This window comes from Salvelinus fontinalis, chromosome 4 (genome assembly GCF_029448725.1).
Source record: "Salvelinus fontinalis isolate EN_2023a chromosome 4, ASM2944872v1, whole genome shotgun sequence".
NCBI lineage: Eukaryota > Metazoa > Chordata > Actinopteri > Salmoniformes > Salmonidae > Salvelinus > Salvelinus fontinalis.
Window position 1 is genome coordinate 42,500,103 of NC_074668.1, and position 22,006 is coordinate 42,522,108.

General features: G+C 42.3%; 2 protein-coding genes across 3 annotated transcripts; one reads left to right on the plus strand and one right to left on the minus strand.

The window, feature by feature from the left end:
• Positions 1 to 1,492: 1,492 nt before the first annotated feature.
• Positions 1,493 to 11,863, minus strand: LOC129853825 (zinc finger protein 366-like). Its single transcript, XM_055920245.1, has 7 exons — positions 11,683 to 11,863; positions 8,888 to 9,931; positions 8,301 to 8,468; positions 6,893 to 7,043; positions 6,095 to 6,286; positions 4,277 to 4,451; positions 1,493 to 4,141 (listed from the first exon to the last, which is right to left on the minus strand). Exons 2-7 carry the CDS (start codon positions 9,925 to 9,927, stop codon positions 3,270 to 3,272), a joined length of 2,598 nt encoding a protein of 865 aa, XP_055776220.1. The 5' UTR covers positions 9,928 to 9,931; positions 11,683 to 11,863; the 3' UTR covers positions 1,493 to 3,269.
• Positions 11,864 to 16,722: 4,859 nt separating this feature from the next.
• On the plus strand, positions 16,723 to 18,310 carry LOC129853826 (isotocin-neurophysin IT 2). Of its 2 annotated transcripts, none has more exons than XM_055920247.1 (4): positions 16,723 to 16,851; positions 17,068 to 17,192; positions 17,445 to 17,649; positions 17,788 to 18,310. In XM_055920247.1, the coding sequence occupies exons 2-4, from the start codon at positions 17,073 to 17,075 to the stop codon at positions 17,931 to 17,933; spliced, it is 471 nt and encodes a 156-aa protein (XP_055776222.1). In that variant the 5' UTR covers positions 16,723 to 16,851; positions 17,068 to 17,072; the 3' UTR covers positions 17,934 to 18,310. The 2 variants fall into 2 exon arrangements, with proteins under 2 accessions (XP_055776222.1, XP_055776221.1); XM_055920246.1 differs by having other exon boundaries at positions 16,744 to 16,851; positions 17,071 to 17,192.
• Positions 18,311 to 22,006: the final 3,696 nt, after the last annotated feature.

Here is a 22,006-nt window from a genome sequence, read left to right on the forward strand (position 1 = left end):
TGTGAGAGTGAACACCACTACCTCATTGAGAGGTCTTCTCTCTGTGCTCTATCTGGAGCAAGTAGACGTTGCCCTTAACTGCTGATCTATAGTCAGTTTTGAATTTTCCCTCTCACGACTAAGGTTCGGATAGGGGGAAGTTGAGCTGATCGTAGATCTGTGCCTAGTAGGGGTAACTTCTTCCCTTCTCTGTGCTTCCTTTCCGTGCCATTTAGCCGACGGTTTGGGTTGAAACATTTAGGTGAGGAGAGAAGAGAAGAAGAGGAGGATGTGAGAAGTTCCTCTTGACGTTTGCAGTTTCATACCTGGGATTTGGTGGTCTCTCTTGATAGAATAGGGAAGCATTGCTACATTGTATTCTCATTTTAAAAGTATTGTCTACCACTTTACCTGCAATGACATAAATGGTGGGTTGGCTGATGCAAATGTCAAATTATCAACATGTCAGTGACCTTCAAGTCAAATAGCACAGTGGATGACAAATTGCTCTTTAATCACAAAAATAACACTTTAGATCAAACCTACAAGGACAATGCACACACTCCTCCTTTCCTACAATCAACAATAAAATGCATTATTCTGAATCACGTGAGTGTTCAGGAGGCGTGTTGTCTGGGACACCCACAGAGTCTCGTGAACGACCGTTTGATCGGGACGTAAAAGAGGTATGGGGAGAGACGTTCTCTCTTCCGCTTTCTCTCCTTTATGAGAGAAGCGAGAGATCTCTGTTCTCCAAGAAGAAAGTCAACTCGTTCGCAAGTCATTGTGATCATCTCTGGTGCTGTACTGTGTGGTTTTAGAGAGGAGGAAACGTGGCAGTTGGATGAGTCCCTGGGGGAACAGGAGATCTGAGTCTTGCACGCTCATACGTTGTAATTCGTCTCTTAAGTAGACCTCCTAGTATGGGCGTCTCACTGGTTCTGCAGTCGACAACGGTACATCATTGCCTGGCCAATAAAGACTACTGTAAATTGGCTAAAGCTGAGACAGACTAGCACCCAATGCGAGACCTAAAAATCACTTTTCATTATTCTAGTGTTAAGTCATGTTTCTCTCTTATCATCAGGCATGCAGTAGTTGCTATAGAAGGCACATTTGGATGTATACAGTAGATCAAAGGCAATCATCATCAGGCCATTCAGCCCTATACACAATGCTTTAGCAGAGTCATACAGAGAGATGGAGTTGACAAGACTGGAAAGGACTACGGTCAGACTACTATACTCAACTCGTTAGGCTTCATACCCTCCCAGTAAGCAAAATAAAGTATTTTCCAGGCGTTGAAAATACATATTCTCCGGATGTTGAAATCAGATTCATTTTCGGTTCTGAATGACAGTTGGAAAGACATCACTAACAGACATTGAAAATATGTATTTTTTTGTCAATGATAATGTGGTTACATTTTCTACTGCACGTACATTCCTAATGAAGTAAGCATTGTATAATAATCATATTTGTTATCCATTTAATATAGGAAAGAGGAGCCAACTGAAGATTGCAAAATATGCTATTTATTATTGGCCTCATCTGTTACATGCACTTATGATAGCTTTCTCAAAAGCTTTAAAACCAGCAACTATGGTTTTCTAAGTAATACAATTTACAGAATAAACAAACAGACCACTTCAACTACAACAACTTTCTCAGCAATGGTTACAGAAATATTATTTGTTGTTGCTATGACTGTGATATGTTATTGTTAATCTACCTTAATTGAGTGCACTGACTGTAAATTGCTCTGGATAAGAGGGTCTGCTGAATGACCAAAATGTAAATGTAAAAACAAACACTTCAAATCAAATCACATTTTATTGGTCACATACAAATGGTTAGCAGATGTTATTGCGGGTATAGCTAAATGCTTGTGTTTCTAGCTCCAACAGTGCAGTAATATCTAACAAGTAATATCTAGCAATTTCACAACAATACACACCTTACACACAATCTTGCAGAGCATGCTGGGTATTATTATCATGAGCTCCGCCCCCAAACAAGTAAAAATCTGAATGAATCAAGGCTGGTCGAAATCTGAACGAATCATAGACATTTAGACTATGTTTCACAAGTTTGAACAGCACAGTACAGTACGGCACAGTTCAGTACAGTAGAGCATGATTGGTTCAGTACTGGACCTAATCTGAACCAATCATAGATGTCTATGTTTGAGCCAAATTAAGGTTGGTCCGGACCAGATCAAATCTGAACCAAGCATGGACGTCTATAATTGGTTCAGATTTGGTCTGGTCCAGACCAAAAATCTACGTCTGTGGATGTTGAAATCAAGGCCAGTCCGGACCGCACCAAAAAAGGCGGCCAGCCCAGACACGACCAATAAAAGACATCCATAAGACGTGTCCGTTGGTCAGTGCTTAGTGGGCTGTGGTGTGCCTTCTCATTACTGTCCTCTACACAAATCCCCCCCCCCCAAAAAAAATTCTTAATTCTTACAGCACTTTTATTCATTTCAAAGTCTCTCATTTGTTCGTTCATTATATCACACAACAAACAACATCATTTACAGACCTATTAAAGCTTCCAGTAGAAGAGCATTTGAAACTAGCATTAAAAAAAGAGAAATAACTGTTATCACATTGCAATCCCATGCTAATTAATTATAGATTGACAAGTACTAGTTAAAAAGTAACAATTTAGAAAAAATATATTTTCAAAACAATTGAATTTTATTTACAGCACAATTTCACCCTGATTTCAACTAAGCTTTTCTTTAAGACACATCTTTTCACATGCACATGTATTGTCCGTTCAACCAGCCTGAAATACAATGCACTTCACAGCTTATTAATTAATCACATGCTATTTTACACATTTTGCCAATTGGGCTGTGAGAAAATGTTGCCATTTTACATATTGAAAGATGTAAAATGCAACTAACTGGGTTCAACTCCGTCAGACACCATAAAAGGCCTTTCATTTTTACAATTATTGTCCAGCAAGTGTTTAAAGGCCTTCATTGTTTAATTCTAACATTTGATTATTCAAATATGCCATACAAATTCCAAACTTATTTTTGTTTTGTTTTATAGCAATATTAAATGCTACAGGGCTAATTTTGTTAGCAATTTGGCATGTTTTTCTAGATTTAAAACAACACTTATAAAGCAAACTCTGAGGTCTTGCGGGAGCGTGTGCTACGCCAGTGGCTTTTTCGAGTTACTACTCAATTCTTTCCCCGCCCTTTTACAATAGCTCTCAACCCTCTTCTCTTCAGCACAGTAGCCTATTCACTACTTTTACTCCTCTTGTCACTACTCTGTAGAAGAGGAACTCTTACTATCGTTATAACTCCTTACACGTCTGTATTCTTCCCTGCTAAGATAACGTCTAAACTGCTTTCTCTGTTCTTCCTCTACCCTGCTCCCAGCTCTCACCAAATCCTCCTCTTCCTCCTCATCAGTCCCTATGGTTTTTGTTAAGACACCAGGGTCTGAGTGGTAGTCTTTTTCACATGGTTCAGGTGTGTCCATCATCTCCTCGCCTGGATCAGAATGGTACACCTGGTCACCTATCTCTAGCTGGTCTGGGTCAGGCTGATACGACTGGCAACCTACCTCGGAATCTGAGTGGTACGTATGTTCACCTGTATTACCTGACTGTGGGTAACACAGCTTGCCACCTATGTGGTGTTCACCTGCCTCTGACTCCGTTTCATACATCTGGTCACCTAATTCTAGGTTAGGTTGGTACAGCTGGTCACCTAGCTCTGAGTCAGAGTCATACACCTGTCTACCTGTCACACATTGGTACAACTGCTTATCTGCATCACCTGGCTCTGAAACAGGCTGATAAACCTCACCATCTGCCCCAGGCGGGTACACCTGTCCACTAGTCTCCATGTCCTGTCTATACATCTGTTTAGTTGTCTCAGACCTGTAGGCCTGTCCCCCAGTGTGGTGTTGGTAGACCTCAGGGCTGTACTGGCTCCTCCTGTACAGGCTCTCCTCCTCATCCTCGTCCTGACAGGAGCTCCCCGGGACGCTCTCCCCGTCCGACTGGGAGAGGCGCAGGCAGGGCCGTGGCCGCCTGGGCTTCTGGGAGAGGTCAAAGGGCTCTTCCTGGCTGTAACGGGTCAGGAGGCCCAGAGGGGCCGACAGGCAGAAGCGCCCCTGCCGCCTGGACACTGAGGGACAGAGACTCATGTTACAAACTGACTGGCTGATTCTGATTTAGCTTCAGGGTAGGAATGTTGTAGGAAGTCTCAATGCAGGAAGGGAGGAACCATATAATGAATTCCTCCATAGCCTATAGTAATTACCTCTTGCATCCAGGCCCCTATCCATGATCCCATGTTTGACTTTCATGTGGCGGGTGAGATTTCCCTTCAGAGTGAACTTGCTGGGGCAGTAGAGGCACTTAAAGGGCCTACTGTCAGAGTGCAGGTGCATATGGCCCATCAGGTTATGCATTCTGTTAAACTCCTTCCCACACAGCTGAAAACAAGTAAAAGCAAAGAAAGCAGTCAAATATGTGCTCACGGACAAACCAATATGTATTAAAGAACAAACCTATTATGGAACAGATTTATTTTCGGCCTAAAAAGACTTCACCAGGGTCTTAGGAAAGATTTGTACGTGCTTGAAAGCAACAGACAGATAAGTTGATAAACCAAAACCAAGATGTGCTGTAATTTCTCCTCAAATAAATAATAAAATAGCAACTATTGAAATAATTCGTGTACACGTTCCTTGATTACAATTTGTGAATTCCTTTATTCCCCGAACCACATCCGTGGCAATTCATGGTGTAGTAAACACCATTCAAGGGCAAAACTGCACGCCATGTAGTCTAAACTGTGCCCGTTGATCAAACTTTCGTTTTTATCAAACAACTAATGTGTTAGATGACTAATCCTCTCTGCACTCAGAGCTGTAACCGGAGCTGGACGTACTCATGAATGAATGTGCGCGTGTGCGCTCACACACCCACACACACACACACACACACACACACACACACACACACACACACACACACACACACACACACACACACACACACACACACACACACACACACACACAGGGCAACTCCTGCGCTGTCCTTCCTCTGCATTCTTTTTTATTAGGGTGGTCCTTTCCTTCAGGAGGAGAGAGGGACTGTAAACTGTCCAAGAGGACCGTGAGAAAACAGGAAGCGTTCCCTCCAGCAACAGAGAAAGCGAGATGAAATCTATTTGTGTGGCCCATTCTCCCGGGAGGCTGGGGGCCATTGTTAGAGAGGCAGTTTGTGCAGCGATATCCTTCCTATGGACGAGGATGGACCTCACTGCCAAATCCCCTGTCTATCTGCTATTTGCTAGTGTGGAGTTGCTTCAGAGTGTCAGTTGGCTTCATTAGTTTAAACGTGGTCCCACTTAACACAACAGAGACTTTACATTATAGTTACAACCCTACTATACCCTTATTCGGGTATTATATATATTTTTAAAGGAACTCAGTCCGGCTTTAAACCTACTCTTGCAATACGAAATTGGGTGGTGCATCATCAGTTCCTCTTGTCATGTCAGTCATTGCATACCATAGAGAGATATTTATAACCTGTCAGAAATGTCCAGATCAACTAGCCCATGTCAGCTAACGCTTTTTTATTTAGGTTTTTTAGCCCATAGATATTGTTGTAATTTTTTGGTCAAATATCACATGAATACACATTAGACATGGCAAAATGTATAGAATTGCAAGAACATTAGCTTTAAAACTTCTAAATGTTCTTTACACCCCATGACAAAGTGTGTAGTTTTGCATTAAATAAGATTTATACCTGCTAAATTCTCTCCAACAACAAGAGGGGTGTGAACAGTTTTTTTGGGGGGGGTCCCTAATCCTGGAAGGGGGGCCCCAAGTGAAAACGTTTGGGAACCCCTGCCAAAACACATGTTCAACCATCTGTGTTCAAGTAACCAAGCAGGTTAAATTGGTCAGAGATGTAAAAGGCACGCAAGGCAGATAGCCAATTGTGATACTATTGACATGCATCTACAAGATGTATTATCTTCAGATACCCTGGCTTTAAAAGGAGTTGTTGCATGTGGCAATTCAAATATCATAAGAACATTCCCCATCAGAACACTCACCTTGCATTTGTAGGGTTTGATGTCAGAGTGGACGATCATGTGGGCCTTGAGGGTCTGTTTCTGGACAAAGCTCTTGAAGCAGAGGTGGCACTGGTAGGCCCGGATGTTAGTATGGATCAGGATGTGACGCTTCATGTTGGCCAGAAGGGTGAACTCACGACCACAGATACGACACTTGTGCTCCTTCACCCCCTGATATATAGAGAAAGAGAAAGAGAGAGAAAGTGAGACAGAGAAATAACCATCATCGTGGAACATTTTCTTACGTCTTGACAAGCAAGTCCGTCAGGGACAAGCAAGACATCGCAGCAAGATGTTAGCATGACACCAAGAGAGTGGATGCCTTGTATCATTAAAACAATGCCTAAACATGCAGCTACTGTTACTGTAACCAGCACTCACATCTCTCTCTTAAGCCTCATTTGTCTGTTTTTCAGGATAGCTGCTCTTTGTCCTGGCTTCACCATGTAGTACTAAAATACTGTTTGAAGCAGAAACAATGATGTGCAATGATGCCCAGTAGTGTAAAAGCCATCGTACTGTCATGAATACCCTACAGCAAATGAAAAACAATAACAGCCAAAACCATTTCAAGTCACCAAATGGAAAGGCTCCTGATGTAGGCAAAGTGCCCTGTCACCAACAGGTATAGTCTACCTTAACACCCACTGACCCACAGGTAAACGCTTCATCTCCACAACACAACCTAGCCCTGTAAAGACATTTCCCTCCGAACACACATGTTGACACTAGTGGACATTAGTACTTGGACAGTATGAAGACCCCACCCAGCCTTACTTTATGTGTGAGTGTGTGCTGTTTGAGGTGATGGGACTGTATGAACTCCATGCCACACTCGCTGCAGATGTATGGCCGGATGTCTTTGTGCTTCATCATGTGGTTCTGCAGTTGACTGGGGTACTGGAAGCTCTTCTGGCACTCACTACACCTATACAGAAAACAGACATTCAGTACACCTATACAGAAAACAGACATTCAGTACACCTATACAGAAAACAGACATTCAGTACACCTATACAGAAAACAGACATTCAGTACACCTATACAGAAAACAGACATTCAGTACACCTATACAGAAAACAGACACTACACCTAGACACAAAACACAAACTCACTACACCTGGACAGAAAACAGACACTACACCTAGACACAAAACACAAACTCACTACACCTGGACAGAAAACAGACACTACACCTAGACACAAAACACAAACTCACTACACCTGGACAGAAAACAGACACTACACCTAGACACAAAACACAAACTCACTACACCTGGACAGAAAACAGACACTACACCTAGACACAAAACACAAACTCACTACACCTGGACAGAAAACAGACACTACACCTAGACACAAAACACAAACTCACTACACCTGGACAGAAAACAGACACTACACCTAGACACAAAACACAAACTCACTACACCTGGACAGAAAACAGACACTACACCTAGACACAAAACACAAACTCACTACACCTGGACAGAAAACAGACACTACACCTAGACACAAAACACAAACTCACTACACCTGAACAGAAAACAGACACTACACCTAGACACAAAACACAAACTCACTACACCTGAACAGAAAACAGACACTCTGAAGTGGCCTGGATTTATCCAAAAAAGCTAAATCCTTCCACTACCTTGGGAGTCAACAGAAAGTTGCATGCATTAAATAACATGTTTAAATTCAAGTTCAAACTGAAAGTGAAAGAGATATTCAGCCACTTGATGAACATGTAGGTCCAGTCATAACTGTACTTCTTATTTATTAAAAGCTTACACATTTCGGAATTGGAGCCTTCATCGGAGCGTTTGCTAATACCAGAGACTGTATAACTGTATAATCATACTGTATTAGATGTATACAGTAGTAGACGTGTAGCCTTCGGTTTATAAGGACTTTTATTTTAGTGTTAGGTACTGTAAGTCTTTTGAGTCTTTTGGGACTTTTATTTTGAAAGCGACAATAAATGTCCCTGGCTCCTTGGTTGTCTTGGTCTGGAGACAACAAGTAATAGTTTCCTGTTATAATCAGCATTTAATTTTTTGCTGCCGTACCCACAACCAGAAATAAGGGTAACAGAAGTATGAGGCAATGTGTTTAAACCACTTTTTTATTTTTTTTACATTTTCTGGTTTAAACCCCAGCTGGTGTTTCTGGGTATATGTACCTGTAGAGGGTGGGTCCTCTGTGGGCCGTCAGGTGTCTCTTGAGCTGGGCCAGAGTGGGGAAGTCTAGACCACACTCTACACATACGTTCTCCTGGCCCTTCTCATGCTTCAGCTCATGGGCCCGCAGCTCACTAGGATAGGCAAAGCCCCTCCCACACACCCCACAACTGGAGAGGAGAGATGAATAGCAATTGATTATTTGTCTAGCAGAAAGTAGACACTAACTAATCAAGAGTCACGAATAGTCATATTTATAACTATTCCTGAACTTTAGTTTATCTTCTTAAAGGGAAATTCCACCCAAAAGCAATATTCTGGTATTTGTTTCGTTAGTCCATTGTTGATACAGTCCCAACATGTTTTGCATGCCTGCAATCACATTTTCATAAATACTGCTGGCATGATGCATTTTGCATCATAAGGGTGGAGTTTTCCTGTAAGTTTGAGTCAAAGACGGAAGGCATGTAATGTAAGGTCCTTGTTAATTCAATCATTTTCTTAGTTATCAACTCGACTAACAAAACAGTATCTCCTGGATGTGTGAAACAGAACAGACAGTCTAGACAAAGCTCATCCCAGTACTGACCTGTATGGCTTCACATCACTATGCTGCATCATGTGTCTCTTCAGGTGGCTGGTCTGGGTGAAGGCTTTGTGGCACACCTGGCACTTGTGTGGCCTTGTGCCCTGGTGGGTAAGAAGGTGGGTGTGCAGGTGGCTTAGCTGCTTGAACAGCTTGCCACACAGGTGGCAGCCGTGAGGCTTGAGCCCGCTGTGGCCCAGGATGTGTGTGACCAGGTTATACTTGGAGGTGTATGACTTCTCACACATACGGCACTTCCAACGCTTCTGGTCTCCCCCTACGTCTACATAGTAGCTGTCGTCAACGTGGATGTTGAGACCTAGCTTCTCAGCGCTGGTCATCCCACCTCGGGGGCCTCCGTCTGGGCCACACCGACTAGGTCTGAGGGCCTCTCTGGGGTAGAAGGCTCCAGGAGAGAGGTGCATGACAGGCCCAGGCATGAAAAAGGGGAAGGGGAGGAGGCTGGGGTGGAGAGAGGGAAAGAATGGGGGAGGAGGGTGGTGCAGGAGGAGAGGAGAGGGAGGCCACAGAGGTGAGGGGCTGATTGGTTCCTGTTTCACCTGCACTGCGAGGTCCATAGGTGGATCATACCTGGACCGAGCCCTGCTGTGCAGCTGGAGCCGGGTCAGGTCGATCATACCTGGGATTGGCATGGGAGAGGGAGAGAGACGCGGATGAGAAGGGAGGGAGAACGGACGGTGGGAGAAATCAACAGTCCTGGTGTTGCCTCGACGCTCCACCTCCTCCATGTCTCCAGGAGTGGGGGATTCGGAACCCTCCATTTTGAGTGGAGTTCTTTTGCATTTTTGGGAGCCTTCGCTCTGGGTGTAATGAATACCCTCAAGGCCCATAGGGAGATGGTGAGTCAGAGGGCTGAAGGTGGTGCTGTAGGCCTCTCTGGTCAGGGAGAGGGAGCGTTTGGGGGAGTTCAGGTAGAGTGGAGATTGGCTCAGGTAAAGACTGGGGTGAGAGACAGGTCTCAGGTCTTCCCTAAGAGGACTCCTCCTGTCTGGTCTGAAACCTAGGACATCTGTGTCCATCATTTACCTGCATGGGGAAATACAGAGAGGAAACCAGTTATTTATTTAAACTATTACAATGTGTTTATCATAGGAACGATTTTTACCTTGGCAGCTCTGGGATTTGATCTAGCAACCTTCCGGTAACTGGCCCAACACTCTAACCACTAGGTTACCTGCTGCCCCTCTGAAAGCAGGAACTAACTTTTACCTCTCCCTCCTGCACACTTTACACTTCTCCCTCTCTATCTGCTCTGTTCATTGTTTTGCACGGATGGGTGGAAGGTTACTTCTCCTTTTGTCCTCCGCTAGTGCTCGATATATGATATCTTACTGTGCTTTAGAGATCCACATGTTCCAAACACATGGACAATTTGTAGGTCTGCATACCCTGTATTCTCTCTGAAGAACCAATCAACTACATACACTAAAGAGTAGCCTGTGTATGATCAGGCTAATGTTGGAGTTTTTGTGGTTATGAATGGAAGACAGACAAATGAGATTAGCTGTGATAGAGTGAATCAGACAATGTGACGGGGAACTGATCAACTTCTGCAGATTAGCTAAAAGAGGATGAGACAATACTGTTCATAATAAGGCTATTTGTGTAAATACAGTGTGAGGGATGTTTCTGTGAACTGTTATCATCCTACAGCAGTGGGGGGTTGCTGAGAGGAGGACGGCTCGTAATAATGGATGGAACGGAGCGAATGGAATGGCATCAAACACATGATACAGTGGTGGAAAAAGTACCCGGATTGTCATACTTGAGTAAAAGTCAAGTCACCCAGTATAATACAACATGAGTAAAAGTCTAAAAGTATTTGGTTTTAAATTTACTTAAAGCATCAAAAGTAAATGTACTTGCTAAAATATGCTTAAGTATCAAAAGCAAAAGTTAAAGTAGAAATACTTTTTTATTCCTTATATTAAGCAAACCAGAGGGCACCCTTTTCATGTTTTTATTTTATTTACGGATAGCCAGGGGCACGCTCCAACACTCGGACATAATTTACAAACGAAGCACGTGTTTGGTGAGTCCGCTAGATAAGAGCCAGTAGGGATAACCAAGGATGTTATCTGGATAAGTGTGTGAATTAGACCATATTCCTGTCCTGCTAAGCATTCAAAATATACTTTTGGTTGTTAGGGAAAATGTATGGAGTAAAAAGTACATTATTTTCTTTCGGAATGTAGTAAGTAAAAGTAAAAGTTGTCAAAAATATAAATAGTAAAGTAAAATACAGATACCCCAAAAAATGACTTAAGTAGTATTTTAAAGTATTTTTACTTAAGTACTTTACACCACTAATTTGATACCATTCCACCTATTCCGCTCCAGCCTTTACCATGCGCTAGTCCTCCCCAATTAAGGTTTCACCAACCTCCTGTGTTCTACAGAGAAAGACCAGTAAGATCTTCCAATGTTCATAGGGATAGGGAACGGGGTGATGATGGTCATCATAAAGGATAAAGATTCGATCACAAATCAATCCTTGTTCATAGAAAGACACAGCAAATAGTCTACTCTAAGCTTCAATTTGTTATTGCGTTCAAAGTGTCAAAAGAATATCATGATGTGAAGTATACAACATTACAATACTATACACAGAACATGGTACAGCATGGAAAGACCCCTCTGTCGCTCTCTGTCTGTCTGCCATGCTAGTTTGCATCCCCAGTGAATACAACACAACTCACACATTAAAACAAAAGCCCCTCCTCATCCCCCTGCCATATCCTACCCTGTTAGTCCTCTGTTGGATCTGAGGGACTCACCAGCTCAGTGTAGCTCAGCCTGTCTGTCCTCTCCTCTGTACTGTTGCAGTAGTGCAGTAGCTGTGTATTAGGCTGAGGTACCAGCTCCTGTACCTATCTCTCTGGCTACTCTGCTCCGCTCTCGCCCTGCTGCTGTCCTGACAATGAGCTACCCGTCCACGGACAGCATTTGAAGTGACTTAAGAAAGTGAACAGGAACAATCACTTTGTTCTCATTTTTCAGATGAGTACCTTCGGAGAGAAGGAAGGAAGGGAGGGGAGAGGAAGTCAACAAGCCTAGTGCCTTCCTGCAGAAAAATAAGGAAACCCTAGATAGACATCTTCATTTCTCTACAAAATAAGGATTTACACTGCTTTGGGGGTGACTGGATGAGGCTCGTTTTTAACAACTCAATAGTAGTATAACGTTGTTTAGATATTGTGCATTCATTAAAAGGCATGCAAGTCTGGGAGAGGAGTTTTAGACTGTCAACACCAACAGTTCTGGGAGTCACTTTCACATGTCTGCTTTTCCCATCCTGCAGGGTTGAACGTAATACCACTGTACGTAGCTATGAAGTTAGTGCAATAATGGCTTCAGGAAATGTGCAAAAAAAAAATTATGCTGGAAAGACAATTTATGCATATATGATTTAATTGAATTAGGAATAAATATTTTGTTTTGTGAAGCTGATGAATGCTCTTGGTTAGGTTATCATTTCTATTTAGAAAGTTTGAGTGCCATGATGACATGACTTCAGGATTTCAAGATGTTGTATAGACACAAAACTAAATCAAAGTCAAGCTCTGTCTGCTTTGACATATTGTATATTAGGGTATTAATGTAATGACTGGGAATATTAGAGTATTTCAAGGTATTCCTTTGTTCACCTGGTCTGCTTTACCCACTTGGGTGATGGGGAGGTGTATTGCAGCATAAACAGAAGGATTGAGTTGAATCATATGAGGACAGTGTAACATGTAGTGAGTCAATACAGCCACATGGCGTTGGAGAACCTCGCTGAAACACGGGAGAAGAGCTCAGTTGTTGAGCAGTATGTCTGACTGGTAGTCTACCAGGTATTATACAACGGGTAGGTCTAATCCTGAAGCCTGATTGGTTAAAAGCGCATTCCAGCCAGTGTCTATTCCACAAGTTACCAACGGCTATGACGTTCAAATGCCTATTTACTCTGTTCCATCTGATTGCGCAATCCACTGTCTAATCAAGCCAGGCATTGCAGTTACAAACTTGATATCCACTATAAAAAGCAACTAGAAATTCTCACATTTATTTTAGACTAACATTTAGTTTTAGATTTGTATGAACTTTGCTGTCTGTCTCTCCGACATTTGCAACATTGTTTCAATATTCAAATTCGATCTCCAACTGTTCCATAGTCATGAATGTGTCGGGGTCGGGAGTCGGGACGAGAGAGAGTGGCAGGCAGCGTTTCGCAATCAGTCTAAGTCATGAATCAGCTGGCATCATTTTTATGGATATAGTATATACAAAGAAATGTAAATTGAAAAAAGGTCAAACGAAACAAAGTGTTGTTAGTTTGCAGTCTTTCCAGCTTCAGTTTGAAGTTGTGTCTCAATATTGAATTGCGATCTCCAAATCAAATCAAAGTTTATTTGTCACGTGCGCCGAATACAACAGTGAAGTGCTTACTTACAGGCTCTAACCAACAGTGCAAAAAAGTTATTAGGTGAACAATAGGTAGGTAAAGAAATAAAACAGTAAAAAGACAGGCTATTTCCAGTAGCAAGGCTATAAAAGTAGCGAGGCTACATACAGACACCGGTTAGTCAGGCTGATTGAGGTTGTATGTACATATGGTTAAAGTGACTATGTACAGTGGGGAGAACAAGTATTTGATACACTGCCGATTTTGCAGGTTTTCCTACTTACAAAGCATGTAGAGGTCTGTAATTTTTATCATAGGTACACTTCAACTGTGAAATGGAAATCCAGAAAATCACATTGTATGATTTTTAAGTAATTCATTAGCATTTTATTGCATGACATAAGTATTTGATACATCATAAAAGCAGAACTTAATATTTGGTACAGAAACCTTTGTTTGCAATTACAGAGATCATACGTTTCCTGTAGTTCTTGACCAGGTTTGCACACACTGCAGCAGGGATTTTGGCCCACTCCTCCATACAGACCTTCTCCAGATCCTTCAGGTTTCGGGGCTGTCGCTGGGCAATACGGACTTTCAGCTCCCTCCAAAGATTTTCTATTGGGTTCAGGTCTGGAGACTGGCTAGGCCACTCCAGGACCTTGAGATGCTTCTTACGGAGCCACTCCTTAGTTTCCCTGGCTGTGTGTTTCGGGTCGTTGTCATGCTGGAAGACCCAGCCACAACCCATCTTCAATGCTCTTACTGAGGGAAGGAGGTTGTTGGCCAAGATCTCGCGATACATGGCCCCATCCATCCTCCCCTCAATACGGTGCAGTCGTCCTGTCCCCTTTGCAGAAAAGCATCCCCAAAGAATGATGTTTCCACCTCCATGCTTCACGGTTGGGAAAAAAGTTATATTTTTGTCTCATCAGACCACATGACCTTCTCCCATTCCTCCTCTGGATCATCCAGATGGCCATTGGCAAACTTAAGACGGGCCTGGACATGCGCTGGCTTGAGCAGGGGGACCTTGCGTGCGCTGCAGGATTTAAATCCATGACGGCGTAGTGTGTTACTAATGGTTGTCTTTGAGACTGTGGTCCTAGCTCTCTTCAGGTCATTGACCAGGTCCTGCCGTGTAGTTCTGGGCTGATCCCTTACCTTCCTCATGATCATTGATGCCCCACGAGGTGAGATCTTGCATGGAGCCCCAGACCGAGGGTGATTGACCGTCATCTTGAACTTCTTCCATTTTCTAATAATTGCGCCAACAGTTGTTGCCTTCTCACCAAGCTGCTTGCCTATTGTCCTGTAGCCCATCCCAGCCTTGTGCAGGTCTACAATTTTATCCCTGATGTCCTTACACAGCTCTCTGGTCTTGGCCATTGTGGAGAGGTTGGAGTCTGTTTGATTGAGTGTGTGGACAGGTGTCTTTTATACAGGTAACGAGTTCAAACAGGTGCAGTTAATACAGGTAATGAGTGGAGAACAGGAGGGCTTCTTAAAGAAAAACTAACAGGTCTGTGAGAGCCGGAATTCTTACTGGTTGGTAGGTGATCAAATACTTATGTCATGCAATAAAATGCAAATGAATTACTTAAAAATCATACAATGTGATTTTCTGGATTTTTGTTTTAGATTCCGTCTCTCACAGTTGAAATGTACCTATGATAAAAATGACAGACCTCTACATGTTTTATAAGTAGGAAAACCTGCAAAATTGGCAGTGTGTCAAATACTTGTTCTCCCCACTGTATATATGATGAACAGAGAGCAGCAGTAGCGTAAAAGAGGGGTTGGCGGGTGGTGGATGGGACACAATGCAGATAGCCCGGTTAGTCAATGTGCGGGAGCACTGGTTGGTCGGCCCAATTGAGGTAGCATGTACATGAATGTATAGTTAAAGTGACTATGCATATATGATAAACAGAGAGTAGCAGCAGTGTAAAAAGAGGGGTGGGGGGTTGGAGGGGGCACACAATGCAAGTAGTCCGGGTAGCCATTTGATTACCTGTTCAGGAGTCTTATGGCTTATGGCTTGTTGAGAAGCCTTTTTGTCCTAGACGTCCCATATAATACGAATGTGTCCGAAGGAGACAGACAGCAAATTGAGCTGGTTGTCATAGCAACATACACCACTTTTTTTTCAGTTGACTGGCTAAATCGATACTTTGTAACAACACCGTGCCAATATATCCTCCAAACGCCAGCTTCTCTGCATCATCACTTAAAATGAGCCTCTTCAAATCAACTTCAAAAGTGAGGAAGGATGCATATAAAAAATACTTGAACTGCGCCATCATCAGTCTCTTAGTCAGGCCTATACACAAGCATATAGACAGGTTTCTGGCAGCAACACCTAGCCTGTTCTTGTCTTACGTCACAGTGACTCATCATACAAGAGGAGTGTTTACTGTCTCTGAAAGGTTGAAAACTATGATGTCATCTTATGACACGTGTATGTACCAATTGTCTGGCGTGAACTACATTTGCATAAATCTTGACCCTGCCTTTCTCCATCAATAACCCGATTACTAATCCGGAAGGCACTAATTGAGCTCATCTCATTGGAAGAGTGAAAAGCCTTTAATAGGAAGCTGATTAGCATTGTCTGTGTTAATGGGCTCATTTAATCAATTAACCTAAGACCTCGACAATGTGTACTAAATCCTTTTAGGTATTAGCAAGTTTATTAAAGGTGACATATCAGGTATATCAGGAGTGTGTGTGTGCGTGCATGTGTGTGTGTTTGTGTGTGCGTGCGTGTGTCTGTACACATTTGACAAAGATTGTGTAATCATATTTATGTAATTGTTGACTACACTAGCTGCATATTGTTGCTTTTTAATTAGCAAACCAAACAAAGATGAATTTGATTTAGAAGATGATGTGATGTAGTGTACATCAGTGTACTTCTTGTAGTCCTTAGCCAATAAGATCATGAAGTGCATTGATAAGAGAACCCCTAGTGGAGAATCTCAGTAAGGGGTACAAATATGTCCAGATAGGTCTTATCCAACCACTTTATGATACTGCTTCCCAGTCCTTGATCTGGAACACATATAGGATGTGGTCTGCCAGTCTGTCAGATAGTCAGCTAACACTGAAAACTGCTCACTGAAAAACATTGCTCACTGCTCTCATCTGTCTAATAATAGGCCATAGGTCTAGGTTCAACACTCCTCCCCATCTCCATCTACATACTAAACACCTTTGCTCTGTCTCATTCTTAACCCCTCTCCTCTCTCACATGCATGGTCACGGACACAGGCCCTCCACTAATGACTGTCGCTATGGCTTGGACCACTCCAGGCCACTGTATGGCTGTACCACTGGCCAGGCCTCTGCCCAGCCCAGCACTATCAGGGGGAAGGGGGAGTAAGAGAGGCTCATTAATACACACCTTAAGTGGTTGTCAGGGGTCCGTGTCACTCCCGGAGAGGGTGTATAAGAGGTCTGGGTGCCACTGAAGATACAGAACTTCAACATTCACCTGGGAGTCCCTCCGGAACGAGCAAACGCATTCGCCTTGTGCTGTACACCGGGAGATCAGCAAGTGAGCTTGTCTCTGTGGATATGTGTATAGGTGTTGTCTGTCTCTGGTTGTATGCCTTGTTAGTTTGTTTGGATTTCAGTGTTTCAGATTTGTATGATGTTTTCAGTTGACAGCGCAATGGGAATGTTAGACGTACTATTCGGACTCCTCTCCGTCCATGTCTGCAGCCCTCTTATCCCTTTCGCTCTCTCTATTCCTCATCTATCATTCTCCCAGTAGAGATGACTGGAGCCGCCGTGTCCGTGTGTCTACTTTACGTCCTGTCTGTCTGTTCAGCCTGCTACATCTCCAACTGTCCCATCGGGGGCAAGAGGTCCATAATGGACGCTCCACAGCGCAAGGTGAGCTGCAACAGAATCCATCTATATCTAAACTCTTTAAATATAATGTGTAGATAACAGGTAGGATTTGTCTTAGAGGTGCATCAAGATGAGTAGGAGCAAAGTGAGGCTCTGTAATAGGACTGAATTGGGAGAATTGACAATGAACCGTTGTCTTCCTCCTGTAAAAGGGAGCAAGAATGTCGATAAGAATCTCTTTTTTGGAATGATGGAACAACCTCATACCCGACTGTCCCTTCTCTCCCCTTGCAGTGCATGTCTTGTGGGCCAGGGGAGCAGGGCCGCTGCTTTGGCCCCAGTATCTGCTGTGGGGAGGATGTGGGCTGCTGGATGGGCTCTCCGGAGACGGCACATTGCATGGAGGAGAACTACCTGCCCACCCCCTGCCAGGCGGGAGGGAGACCCTGTGGATCTGATACAGCACGCTGCGCCGCACCGGGTGTCTGCTGTGACTCAGGTGAGGGCACATCAATTCTATATTTCTGTGATGATCATTGTGGTTATATACCACTGAAATTGTTCTAATAGAGTGGCGGATAAAATTATGTGCTTTCTGACTTGTGTGTCCTCCTTCATTCTTTATTTTGTATCTCAGAGGGCTGCAGTGCGGACCAATCTTGTCTTGCTGAGGAGGAAGGCGACAATCAAATCGGCCAATCAGAGGGCAGCGACTCTGCAGACGTCATCCTCAGGCTCCTGCACTTGGCTGACCACACGCCTCCTCATAGAGTCCACCAATGAGCTGCAAGTGAGACAAGGGTTCCATGGGGGTCACTTGAGAGATTGGTTGATAGGATTTGTAGTTCAAAGTTACCTAGATGTAGTTCATAGTTCACCCACCTATTTCACCCACCCATTTACTGACCTCCTTCTTCAGTATATTTTCAACCTCACTAGATGGGATCTAGCTCAGAATTTATCTCTGTGTTTGACACGTAATGTATATCAAAACACAGCAGTTAAATTCTTAGCTAGGACCCTGAGCACTCTTCTGTAGATTGCCTTTATATTGCATACTTAAATATTGTAGCTATATACTGTATGTACAGAAATAGCTGTAATAGTTATTACACGTGTAAAGAGTCCAAATGTGTATGTTAATAAAGCTTGTGCGAGTATGCGTGGTGTATGTATGTTTCTCTCTCAGCTGACTCAAACAATGACCACTTGTCCAGTGCACAACAACATCCACATCTGAAACATGAGTGCTGTGCGTCGTATAGTTCTCATATTTTCTGTAACACCAGGCTTAGTGTTTTGGCCCGTGCTTTTAAAAGCAGTGTGTCTGTTCTAATAGTTCCAATTCAGTGGACTTTACTCTCCCTTACTGGCTTTCATTATTTTGGTCTCAAATCACACAAACCTTTGAGCGAATCTCCAGTAGGCAATTTAGAGTTTTTAATGTCCAATGATGAACCAACCATAAACATAAAATGTAAATGCTGATTGTGATTTGATATCCAAAATAGGTTGTATCTATAGGCATCGGTTGCGTTCGTAAATTGCCTCCAGTGTGTCAGGGTGCGCTCTGGGTCGTTTGTAAATTTACATTTACATTTAAGTCATTTAGCAGACGCTCTTATCCAGAGCGACTTACAAATTGGAATAAATTCAGAGCGTTGTCAGATTGTCTGTCCATAAATTCAGAGCGTTTCGCTCTCGGGGGGCGTTTAGAGCAACACGTGGACGCTCTGGGCGAGGAGTAGGGTTGATCAGGGCGTTCTGACCTCACAACTGCAGTCAAGCACCCAAGCTAACTGGCTAAAGTTGGCTAGCTTGCTAGCTACTTCCAGACACAAATGAGAGAACACCTCTCTTACCATTTTACTTGCCCTAGCAGAGCTGGTTAGGCTGTTTTCATGTTATCCATAGCATTAGTGACTGTAAATGTGCTGCTGGCAACAATTTATTAAATTTTTTCCCCAGACGTTTACTGGCATCGGTCATGTTCGGCGAGTGTTTAAATGAATTCTGCACTCTGGCAGTCAGACGAGAGTGCTCTGAAATCGGAGTAGATAGCCAGAGTGAATTTACGAATGCACCCATCATGCTACATAGCAACCGTAAACATGTTACATAGTAGCCATAGACATCATGTTACATAGTAACCATAGACATCACGTTACATAATTAGTAATTATGTAATTCTATAGCGAGGTATAGAGTATAACATCTAATCAGGGAAAATATTCAAATGTTCCACAAAAAAAATTTGAAAAAGGAGCATAATTTAGATGCAATGATATACTGATATGCTTTAATGTTTTGTGAATCAGCTTTTAATATTATTTGTTTGTTCTTTTGAGGTTTTCTTTACATTCTGCACTACATCCTGCAACTGTTTTAAAGTGTCCTTAAGTCTGGTCCACCAGCTGAATCTCTCTCTGTCTACTATGGAGTAGCAGTTAGCCTTGGATAGTGACGTTTAGTTTTAGATAAAACCTTTTTATGATTACTACTACCTTTTATCATTACTACATTGGTGTAGATATATAATATTTATGTAATCCTGATGTAACTTGGTCCGAATCATAGAAATATAATTTATAGAACATATGTTTACAAATTTACATTTAAGTAATTTAGCAAATGCTCTTATCTAGAGCGACTTACAATTAGTGTGTCAAAATATTCATGTAACGTATACCAGCCAAAAAACCAAAGGGCCATGACACATACACGCCAAAATACATCATAAATATACCTACAGACTTCAGAATTAATATATTCTGTCTACTCGTGGCTTAATGTTAATTATTCCATGCAGTAGTCAATTCTCTCTGAATAACCTCAAGAAGGTTCAACCATGTCCATTCTGCTTTATGTTTTTCATAGAGAGGCAGTGTCCATGTTCTCATGACTACAGGAGCTCTTATTGGTTCAGTCTCAGCACACAGATCAAAATGAGATACTGCAGATCAGAGAACACACAGAGACATCTACCCTATTTAATTGATAATGCCCGAGAAGCCGGTGTTTGGAGGATATATTGGCACGGGGGTTGTTAGGCTCGAAACGAAGTCGAGGGAGAGCAAACCGTGCCAATATATCCTCCAAACACCGACTTCAAGGGCAGTATCAATTTTATACAACGGGTTACCAACAAATTTATATAATGACTGACAAATTCTCATTAAAAACTTTATTTTTATGAATTTATTCATACTATTTCATCCTTCCACAAGATATAGTCCCGACACAAATCTAGGGTTGCTACCCAAGCTGGCTGGTCATTCATGCTATCGGTTCGGTTGCCAGAGTTGGTATCGGTTCGGTTCCCAGTCTTTCATGTCTTTTTGTTCTGTATCTATGGACGTGACCCAGTCGTTCGTTCGTTCTAAATGTTCCATTGCCAAACTGGCTAGCAACGTTCTTATTCCATGCTTTGCTAGCTAGCCAACTACGGCTAACGTACAATCACGTCAAACAGTGCAGCCAGAATAACAACAGTAGCTGCATTTGCATTTGTTTAAGCTGTTTTCTAGTGACATTTATTTGGATGCATCCATAACAATGAGCTAATGAGGTGCGATTTCGCCTGGCATAGAAATTGTGCTTTCTCGTCAGGACACTGCCAGTCAGAGGAACTAGCCAACGACACAGCTAAAAGAATCACTTCAAACTGAAGCTGGAAAGACTGCAAACTAGCCGCACTTTGTTTCTTTTGACCTTTTTTCAATTTACATTTCTTAGTATATATACATAAAATGAAGCCAGCTGATTCATTATTTCGACTGGATGAGAAAAGTTGACTGTCTTTCTGTCTCGTCCCGACTCCCAACACGTTCATTACTATGGAACAGCTTGAGATCGAATTTGAATATTGAAACAATGTTGCAAATGTCGGAGAGACAAACAGCAAAGTTTATACACATCTCCGCTGTTGAAAACTAAACTTTACACTAAATGAAATGTAAGATAATGTGTAGATGCTTTTTATAGTGTGTAGATGCTTTTTATCAAGTTCATAAATTGCCTGGCTGGGCTGATGAGACTGTAGACTGTGCAGTGGGATGAAACAGAGTAAATAAGCATTTTAACATCATAGTACAAACATCATGTATAAAAACTTGTTGAGTCAAATTACAATTTCATGTTTGTTTTTGGAAGTCAACACTGTATGTTGGTTCAGGTATATTCCCAGATGCGGAGCAAACTCACAACCGTATTGCAGCTGGTTGCCTTACAATTGTACGTTGAATTGTTTTTTTTAAGACCTGTGTTTTTGCATGTACATTGATTGGTTGATTAATCTTATGTTACACCAACATAAGTAACGTACATTTTTCTAAAGTAATCCAATCTGTTATTAGTTGGACTTTTTGCATCTGTTACTGAGATGGCTGTTCCGGGTATTATTGAGACTACCTAAATCAATAAGAAGTATTTCCTGGCAGTCATTGTCAGTGCAGGTTGGGGGTGATTAACGTTCTCTGGCTGGATTCCAATTTTTAAGTTGAATTGTATGTTCACTCTATGTAAAATGAAAAGTTGAGTGAACATTATGTTGGTTCAGCTATATGCCAAACATTTTTGCAAACTCACAATCATATTGCAGTCTGCTGCCTTACAATTGTACATTGATTCAACTTTTTTATAGTGCAGGTAGACAAAATACACCTCTCAACTCAATCACCTCAAAGTGCAATGTAGCCTAGTTTAATTTCAATACAGGTGTATAGCGAGATAAAGTCAAGTTGAATTTGAAATGTGTTTATTGATCCATATACTTGTATTACAATGACGAGACTGCTTGTCATTTTTCTAAGGAGTCGAGGAGGCCTTGCTTATCAAAACAGATCAATGATCACTCA

Excerpts from the sequence above, each read along its gene's own strand:
- LOC129853825 (XM_055920245.1), bottom strand. The coding sequence starts at position 9,927 with ATGATGGACACAGATGTCCTAGGTTTCAGACCAGACAGGAGGAGTCCT. Across the intron at positions 7,044-8,300 it reads AGAGGACCCACCCTCTACAG|GTGTAGTGAGTGCCAGAAGA; the intron begins GTACATATACCC and ends TTTTCTGTATAG. Across the intron at positions 4,142-4,276 it reads TAGGGGCCTGGATGCAAGAG|TGTCCAGGCGGCAGGGGCGC; the intron begins GTAATTACTATA and ends TCTGTCCCTCAG.
- LOC129853826 (XM_055920247.1), top strand. The coding sequence starts at position 17,073 with ATGACTGGAGCCGCCGTGTCCGTGTGTCTACTTTACGTCCTGTCTGTC. Across the intron at positions 17,193-17,444 it reads TGGACGCTCCACAGCGCAAG|TGCATGTCTTGTGGGCCAGG; the intron begins GTGAGCTGCAAC and ends CTCCCCTTGCAG. Across the intron at positions 17,650-17,787 it reads GGGTGTCTGCTGTGACTCAG|AGGGCTGCAGTGCGGACCAA; the intron begins GTGAGGGCACAT and ends TTTGTATCTCAG.